The sequence below is a fragment of the Phaenicophaeus curvirostris genome, chromosome 1, assembly GCF_032191515.1.
Source record: "Phaenicophaeus curvirostris isolate KB17595 chromosome 1, BPBGC_Pcur_1.0, whole genome shotgun sequence".
Taxonomy (NCBI): domain Eukaryota; kingdom Metazoa; phylum Chordata; class Aves; order Cuculiformes; family Cuculidae; genus Phaenicophaeus; species Phaenicophaeus curvirostris.
In genome coordinates, this window is record NC_091392.1 from 759,459 (window position 1) to 768,718 (window position 9,260).

The following is a 9,260-nucleotide window of genomic DNA, read 5'->3' on the forward strand; positions in this document are numbered from 1 at the left end:
CAAACTCTGCTTCAGCCTCATTCTGTCTCCTGGGCGAGGCAAGGTCTCCATCCTGGTCGCTGCACACGGTGAGAAGGGCACGAAGGGGAAGACTCACTCCAAAGGGTGACCCCGTGCCTGGTTGGACAAGAGGGAGAGAAGAAGGGAATGGTGGTTCCAGGGGCTGGAGGTCTTCAGAGAATCATAGAATAACCAGGTTGGAAGAGACCCACTGGATCATCGAGTCCAACCATTCCTATCAAACACTAAACCATGCCCCTTAGCACCTCGTCTACCCGTGCCTTAAACACCTCCAGGGAAGGGGACTCAACCACCTCCCTGGGCTGCCTCGGACAGGGATCAGTGACCTTTTCTGTGAAAAAAATTTTCCTAATGTCCAGCCTAAACCTCCCCTGCCAGAGCTTGAGGCCATTCCCTCTCGTCCTGTCCCCTGTCACTTGGGAGAAGAGCCCAGCACCCTCCTCTCCACAACCTCCTTTCAGGTAGTTGTAGAGAGCAATGAGGTCTCCCCTCAGCCTCCTCTTCTCCAGGCTAAACACCCCCAGCTCTCTCAGCTGTTCCTCATAAGGCCTGTTCTCCAGCCCCTTCACCAGCTTCGTTGCTCTTCTCTGCACTTGCTCCAGAGCCTCAACATCCTTCTTGTGGTGAGGGGCCCAGAACTGAACACAGTATTCGAGGAGCGGTCTCCCCAGGGCCGAGTACAGAGGGAGAAGAACCTCCCTGGACCTGCTGGTCACGCCGTTTCTGATCCAAGCCAAGATGCCCTTGGCCTTCTTGGCCCCCTGGGCACACTGCTGGCTCATATTCAGTCGGTTGTCAACCAACACACCCAGGTCCCTCTCCTCCAGGCAGCTTTCTAGACAGACTTCTCCTAGTCTGTAGCACTGCCCAGGGTTGTTGTGCCCCAAGTGCAGGACCCGGCATTTGGCCTTGTTAAACTTCATGCCATTGGACTCTGCCCAGCGGTCCAGCCTGTTCAGATCCCTTTGCAGAGCCTCCCTACCCTCCAGCAGATCCACACTTCCACCCAGCTTAGTGTCGTCCGCAAACTTGCTCAGGGTGCACTCGATGCCTTCATCCAGGTCATTGATAAAGACATTGAACAGGGCTGGACCCAGCACTGAGCCCTGGGGACACCACTTGTCACTGGCCTCTAGCTGGATTTCACACCATTTACCACCACTCTCTGGGCCCTCCATCCAACCAGTTTTCCACCCAGGAGAGTGTGCGCCTGTCCAGCCCAGAGGCTGACAGTTTCTCAATCAGAATGCTGTGAGAAACTGTGTCCAAGGCTTTGCTGAAGTCCAGGAAGATCCATCCACAGCCTTTCCCTCATCCAGCAGCCGAGTCACTTTGTCATAGAAGTCGATCAGGTTAGTCTGGCAAGACCTGCCTTTTGTGAACCCGTGTTGACTGGGCCTGATCACCCGGTTCTCTTGCATGTGCTTCATGATAGCACTCAAGATCACCTGCTCCATGACTTTCCCTGGCACTGAGGTCAGACTTACAGGCCTGTAGTTCCCTGGGTCCTTCCTGCGACCTTTCTTGTAGATGGGCACTACATCAGCCTCCAGTCCAGTGGGACTTCCCCAGTCTTCCAGGACTGTTGGAAGATCTCGAACCCCAACGAGAGACACCAGCCAGAACCAACAGAATCCGCCTCATTTACTCCCTGCTCGTTTTGCCTGGACAAGCTGAAGGTGTTTTTGTCCCAGGTTCAGAAGGTCCTAATGTTCCTGAGCGGTGGCACGGGCTGAGCAGCAAGAAGAAGAGGATGCAGGATAGGGTGCATGATGCCACCACCATGTCCTCCTGGGGCAATGCCTGTTGCTCCAAAGGCAGCTTCAGGGTCCCAGGCCTGCTCCATCAATCAATAATAATAATAATAATAATAATAATAATAATAATTAAAAACCAAACAGTATTTGACAGGAATGGTTGGACTTGATGACCTGATGGCAGGTAGGTTGGAACTGGATCATCTTTAGGGTCCCTTCCAACCCAAACTATTCAAGGATTCTATGACAACCTAGGTAGAAAATACGTCTTATATTGCACTCACGTGCTCTTAAACCATCCCACTTTTCCCATCTGGAAGTGGATGGGAACCAAAGTCCTCTTGGACACAAGCTGAAACCTTCCCTCCAGCACGGCCAGCTTGCTCCTTGGTCTTTCTTGCATGTATTTACACCAGGTTGAGTCAAACGAAGCTGCTAACACATAAAAAGGCTGAAGCAGCGAGAAGCAAAAGGAGTTCATAAAAAACCCTCTAATTTAGTGTTTGTTTCTCCAGAAGGTCCCATTAAAGCATCTGGGCAGGTCCAAGCGTGACTGATCTTCAAGCCTCGAAGAAGCACGGAGTAACCAGAAATGATGTGGACATTCTCACCCTCTCCTTGGCCATGATGGGGAGCAGCTTGGGCTGAGCCAAGGAGAGTCGTAGCCAAGGAGCCTTCTACAAGAAGGGGAGAGGTCCAGCCACCACCCAGAGAGGTCTCAGGGCATGAGAACAATCCCTTTCCTCCAGGAAGACCAGCTCCAGACATCTGGAGCAAAGGGAAAGGACAGACTCCAGGTTCAGGGCTAGGCAGACGGGGGCTTCTCTTCAGGGCAGCTCTCCGATAAATCCTCCTTCTTCTCCTGCAGGTCAAAGCTCTGGAAAAGAGCAGGGTGAGGAACCACTGAGAGGCACGACAGCAAGAGCTACACTCTGCTACGGCTCTTTCCGTTGGAGCTGGGGCAGCGTGGGGTCTTCAGAGGTCACCACCACATGCCTTTAGCAGGACATGAACCCCACGCTGTCACCCCCATACGGCAAATCTTTCCACGCCTGCAAAGCTTCACCCTTTGCCACAGGCTCTGAGGTAAAAGAGAGCAGAGCCGCTAATCCCCTAATCCCTCAGGAGAAGAGCAATAAGGGAACCTTTCCTTACCTCCAGCTCTCGCATGACCTCGTCCATGAAGTCCCTTGAATTCTGCTTGTACCCAACGGCCAGTTTGATGGCATCGTTGAAGAGCTGATGAGAAGGAGAACGCTCGTCACTCCAAGTTAAGGGGCACTGGGTGTCTGTAACACACGGAAACTGTTCCCACGCCCCAAAATAAAAATCCCTTTGCAACTAGAGCTCCCAGGACCTCACAAGCAGCCAAACTCAGCCTGTTCCCTCCTGTCCATGCCCACATCTCATGGGATTTCATGGATGTTGAGCCAAAGAGCAACAAAGCTGGTGAAAGGGCTGGAGAACAGGCCTTATGAGGAGCGGCTGAGAGAGCTGGGGTTGTTTAGCCTGGAGAAGAGGAGGCTGAGGGGTGACCTCATTGCTCTCTACAACTACCTGAAAGGACGTTGTAGAGAGGAGGGTGCTGGCCTCTTCTCCCAAGTGACAGGGGACAGGACAAGAGGGAATGGCCTCAAGCTCCGACAGGGGAGGTTTAGGCTAGACGTTAGGAAAAAATTCTTTACAGAAAGGGTCATTGGGCACTGGAACAGGCTGCCCAGGGAGGTGGTTGAGTCACCTTCCCTGGAGGTGTTTAAGGCACGGGTGGACGAGGTGCTGAGGGATATGGTTTAGTGTTTGGTAGGAACGGTTGGACTCGGTGATCCGGTGGGTCTCTTCCAACCTGGTTATTCTGTGATTCTGTGATTCTGTGATTCTGTGGTTTACCTTCACGACATTGGTGCCGTCTGCAGCAGAGACGAAGTAAAAGGGCAAATCGAACTTGCGGGCAAAGTTGAAGCTTTTCTGGGTCATCTTCATATCGGCTGGGGGAGAAAAAAGGGTCAGTGAGGCAGAACGCCAATATCTGCAGAAGCTATGGAGGAGATGGAGACCAGAGCCCAACAGAGCTGTCAAGGCTTCATCCCTCCAGTACAAGGCCAGGAGAATCCTCTTCAAAACTTGTAGGGTTTTAAAAGCATCAGCAACATTTTGAAGAGACACAAAAAGCAAAGTGCTTGGTGGTTTATCCATGATGCTTGATTAGACGGACGAATTCTGATATGCTTTCCATCCCTGGTCAATGTCTTTATCAATGACCTGGATGAAGACATTGAGCGCACCCTGAGCAAGTTTGCGGACGACACTAAGCTGGGTGGAAGTGTGGATCTGCTGGAGGGTAGGGAGGCTCCAAAGGGATCTGAACAGGCTGGATCCATGGGCTGAGACCAACGGGATGAGGGTTAACAAGGCCAAATGGCGGGTCCTGCCCTTGGGGCCCTGGGCAGCTCCAGCCTAGGAGAAGGCTGGCTGGAAAGTGCCTGGACGAGAGGGACCTGGGGGGGCTGGTTGAACAGGAGCCAGCAGGGGCCCAGGGGGCCAAGAAGGCCAAGGGCATCTTGGCTTGGATCAGACACGGCGTGGCCAGCAGGGCCAGGGAGGTTCTTCTCCCTCTGGACTCAGCCCTGGGGAGACCGCTCCTCGAATCCTGGGGTCAGTTCTGGGCCCCTCCCCACAAGAAGGATGTTGAGGCTCTGGAGCGAGTGCAGAGAAGAGCAACAAAGATGGGGAAGGGGCTGGAGAAGAAGCCTGAGGGCCCTGGGGGTGTTTAGGCTGGAGAAGAGGAGGCTGAGGGGAGACCTCATTGCTCTCTCCAACTCCCTGAGAGGAGGTTGTAGAGAGGAGGGAGCTGGGCTCTTCTCCCAAGGGACAGGGGACAGGACAAGAGGGAATGGCCTCAAGCTCCACCAGGGGAGGCTCAGGCTGGACATCAGGAAAAAATTTTTCATGGAAAGGGTGATTGGGCAGTGGCAGAGGCTGCCCAGGGAGGGGGTTGAGTCACCTTCCCTGGAGGGGTTTAAGGGACGGGTGGATGAGGTGCTGAGGGACATGGGTTAGTGATTGATGGGAATGGTTGGACTCGATGATCCGGTGGGTCTCTTCCAACCTGGTGATTCTGTGATTCTATGAAATGAAGAAAGTGCTGCAGCTCAGAATTCATCACTTCATTCTCTGTGCAGCAACCCTGAATGTTTTCCAGGCACGCAGAATCATGGAAGGGTTTAGGCTGGAAGAAACCTCAAAACTCATCCAGTTCCAACCACCTCCCACCAGACGAGGCTGTTCAAAGCCCCATCCAACCTGGCCTTGAACACCTCCAGGGATGGGGCAGAAGACAATCACATCTCAGCCCTGAAAGGTTGAAAGAAAATATTACACTCACCATCAATTTTGTTGGCCACCACAATGCAAGGAATCTCTGGGCGGAATTCTCTCAGCTCCTGGTACCAGTTGTTTAGGTTCTTGTAGGTGACTTTCCGCTGCACATCAAACACCTTCCAAAGAAAGAACCAGCCACCATGAGGCCAACAGCAAGCGAGCTCCAATCAGGCCCAAGCACCAAAACCACATAGAGAACGAAGAGGACAGCAAGAAAGGGAACTGGCCTTTGGTGGAAAGGACCAAAGAGAAAAGGGAGAACATCCAGCAAGGCCTGAACCAGGCAGCCAGGCCGTTTCTCTACACGATGCTGAAAACAGTCCCTTATTTTCCTTTATCAAAGGATTACAGAATCACCAGGTTGGAAAAGACCCACAGGATCATTGAGTCCAACCATCCCCATCAATCACTAACCCATGTCCCTCAGCACCTCAGCCACCCGTCCCTTAAACCCCTCCACGGAAGGGGACTCAACTCCCTCCATGGGCAGCCTCGGACAGGGACCAATCACCCTTTCCAAGAAATATTTCATCCTGATGCCCAGTCTAAACCTCCCCTGTTGGAGCTTGAGGCCATTCCCTCTCGTCCTGTCCCCTGTCCCTCGGGAGAAGAGCCCAGCTCCCTCCTCTCCACAACCTCCTCTCAGGGAGCTGGAGAGAGCAATGAGGTCTCCCCTCAGCCTCCTCTTCTCCAGGCTAAACACCCCCAGGGCCCTCAGACTTGTTCTCACTGGTCAAGCTTCTGCTGGGATGGGGATCGGTGAAAACACCATCATATCACGATGTCCTTACCATGATGCACGCGTGAGCCTTGTGGTAGTAGGATGCGTGCATGCTCTGGAACCTCTCCTGTCCAGCTGTGTCCCAGAAATCTGCAAGACACACAAAACAAGCTCAGAATGACAGCAACCCTCCACATTCTGTTCTCCTCACAGCTTAAACCCAGGACGCAAAGCCCAGTCCACCTACTCAGGGTCACAAATAAGGTTTCACCTCACTGAGCTGAAACATCCCAGAAGAAAGAGGCTGTGCAGAACTGGGCACTTGGGGCACAACAACCCTGGGCAGCTCCAGCCTAGGAGAAGGCTGGCTGGAAAGTGCCTGGAGGAGAAGGACCTGGGGGGGTTGGTTGAACAGGAGCCAGCAGGGACCCAGGGGGCCAAGAAGGCCAAGGGCATCTTGGCTTGGATCAGACCCGGCGTGGCCAGCAGGGCCAGGGAGGTTCTTCTCCCTCTGGCCTCGGCCCTGGAGAGACCGCTCCTCGAATCCTGGGATCAGTTCTGGGCCCCTCCCCACCAGAAGGATGTTGAGGCTCTGGAGTGAGTCCAGAGAAGAGAACGGAGCTGGGGAAGGGGCTGGAGAACAAGCCTGAGGGCCCTGGGGGTGTTTAGGCTGGAGAAGAGGAGGCTGAGGGGAGACCTCATTGCTCTCTCCAACTCCCTGAGAGGAGGTTGTGGAGAGGAGGGAGCTGGGCTCTTCTCCCAAGGGCCAGGGGACAGGACGAGAGGGAATGGCCTCAAGCTCCACCAGGGGAGGCTCAGGCTGGACATCAGGAAGAAATATTTCACGGAAAGGCTCATTGGGCACTGGAACAGGCTGCCCAGAGAGGGGTTTAAGGGCCGGGTGGACGAGGTGCTGAGGGACATGGGTTAGTGATTGATGGGAGTGGTTGGACTCAATGATCCGGTGGGTCCTTTCCAACCTGGTGATTCTGTGATTCTATGACCCCCAGATCTCCCTTCCCACCCCAACCATGCTGCGAGTCTGCGATCCCTTCATTTTCCCATCCCCTGCCTCCAAAGCGCTGCTGCTATCTCCTGGCTCACTCCTCAGGATCTCCCCTCGTGTGGTATTGGGTCCATATCTCGTGCCAGCACCCTCCTCGCTGTTTCCCTCTCGGGGTGCGGCCCCATCCCGTGTCCCAGGACCTTCACTCACCCACTTGGACTGGGCGCCCGTCCACCCAGGCGTGGTGCTGGTAGAGCGTCACAGCGAAGGTTGAGAGCAGCTGCGGGCGGCTGCGTGGGTTAAGGAGTCACCGGGAGAACACGGACCCATCTCCTGCTTCCATCCCATTCCCACCGGGGCTGAGGTTGCCCCTCATCCCACTCCAGAGCTCGCGCACCTCGGATCCCGGCTGGGAGAGGGTCTGGAGCACCAAGGCACAAGGATACAACGCGTCGAGCAGGAACCGCTCCAGTAGCCTGTGGGGAGAACAGCACCGTGAGGCCATGGGATCAGGACCAGGACCGAGAGCAAGATTGGGACTGAGACAGGGATCAGGGCAGGGACTGACACTGAGATCGATACTGGGACTGGGACTGGGACTGACACGGGGACCAGGACCAGAAACAGGACCAGGAGCAAGATCAGAAACAAGACCAAGACCAGGACCAAATCAGGACTAAGACAAGGACCAAGACAGGGACTAAGACCAGGACTAAGACTGGGACCAAGACAGGGACTAGGGCTGGGACTGGGATCAAGACCAGGACCAAGACCTAAACCAAGACTGCGACAGGGACTGGGATCAGGACTGAGACCAATACCAAGACCAAAACTGAGACCAAGACAAGGATGGGGACCGAGATCAGGACAGGGACCAGGACAGAGACTGGGACTGCGATCGAGACTGGGACCAGGACCAGGAATGAGACCAAGAAAAGGACCAAGACCAGGACTGAGACTGGGACTGGGATCAAGACCAGGACTGGGACTGAGACCGGGACCAAGACTGCGACCATGACTGGGAACATGCCTGAGACCAGGACAGTGACAAGGACTGCGACTGGGTTGGAGGCTGATACTGGGACCAAGACTGGAGGCCAGTGACAAGTGGGGTTCCCCAGGGCTCAGAGCTGGGTCCAGCCCTGGTCAATGTCTTTATCAATGACCTGGATGAAGGCATCGAGCGCGCCCTGAGCAAGTTTGGGGACGACACTAAGCTGGGTGGAAGCTGGATCTGCTGGAGGGTCGGGAGGCTCCAAAGGGATCTGAACAGGCTGGATCCATGGGCTGAGACCAACAGGATGAGGGTTAACGAGGCCAAAGGGCGCGTCCTGCCCTTGGGGCACAACAACCCTGGGCAGCTCCAGCCTAGGAGAAGTCTGGCTGGAAAGTGCCTGGAGGAGAAGGACCTGGGGGGGTTGGTTGAACAAGAGCCAGCAGGGGCCCAGGGGGCCAAGAAGGCCAAGGGCATCTTGGCTTGGATCAGAGCCGGCGTGACCAGCAGGGCCAGGGAGGTTCTTCTCCCGCTGGCCTCGGCCCTGGGGAGACCACTCCTCGAATCCTGGGGTCAGGTCTGGGCCCCTCCCCACCAGAAGGATGTTGAGGCTCTGGAGAGAGTGCAGAGAAGAGCAACGAAGCTGGGGAAGGGGCTGGAGAAGAAGCCTGAGGGCCCTGGGGGTGTTTAGGCTGGAGAAGAGGAGGCTGAGGGGAGAGCTCATTGCTCTCTCCAGCTCCCTGAGAGGAGGTTGTGGAGAGGAGGGAGACCGGGCCCGGGCCCGAACCCCAGAGCAGGGTGGGGACCGAGAGCTGAGCGGGCCCGGCCCCCCCCCGCACGCACTTGGACTTGCCCACGGCGCTGTCGCCCAGGCAGATGATCTTCACGGTCTCCTCGGGGCTCTCCGCGGCCTCTCCCCGGGCTGCATCCCCCTCAGCCGCCATCGCGGCCCCAACGCGGCTGCGCGACCCGGGCCCGCACAGGCCCCGCCCCCTCAGCACCAGACCCCAGCCCACCTCCATTTCGAGGCCACGCCCCCTCCCACCCGAGGCCTTTCCCTTTTATCTTTCCCTTTCCCTTTCCCTTTCCCTTTCCCTTTCCCTTTCCCTTTCCCTTTTCCCTTTCCCCTTTTCCCTTTCCCCTTTTCCCTTTCCCCTTTTCCCTTTCCCCTTTTCCCTTTTCCCTTTCCTTCTCCCTTCCCCTCTTCCCTTTCCCTTTTCCCTTTTCCCTTTTCCCTTTCCCTTTCCCTTTTCCCTTTCCCTTTTCCCTTTCCCTTTTCCCTTTCCCTTTTCCCTTTCCCTTTTCCCTTTTCCCTTTTCCCTTTTCCTTTTCCCTTTCCCTTTTCCCTTTCCCTTTTCCCTTTCCCTTTTCCCTTTTCCCTTT

The 9,260-nt window shown here is 55.5% G+C and overlaps 1 protein-coding gene across 2 annotated transcripts; it reads right to left on the reverse strand.

Moving 5' to 3' along the window:
* Positions 1-1,924: 1,924 nt before the first annotated feature.
* Positions 1,925-8,826, reverse strand: LOC138716563 (rab-like protein 2A). Of its 2 annotated transcripts, XM_069849733.1 has the most exons (8): positions 8,721-8,826; positions 7,330-7,359; positions 7,094-7,173; positions 5,948-6,027; positions 5,161-5,272; positions 3,666-3,763; positions 2,934-3,017; positions 1,925-2,655 (listed from the first exon to the last, which is right to left on the reverse strand). In XM_069849733.1, exons 1-8 carry the CDS (start codon positions 8,819-8,821, stop codon positions 2,584-2,586), a joined length of 657 nt encoding a protein of 218 aa, XP_069705834.1. In that variant the 5' UTR covers positions 8,822-8,826; the 3' UTR covers positions 1,925-2,583. The 2 variants fall into 2 exon arrangements, with proteins under 2 accessions (XP_069705834.1, XP_069705835.1); XM_069849734.1 differs by lacking the exons at positions 7,094-7,173; positions 7,330-7,359 and having other exon boundaries at positions 8,721-8,819.
* Between the last annotated feature and the right edge of the window lie 434 nt (positions 8,827-9,260).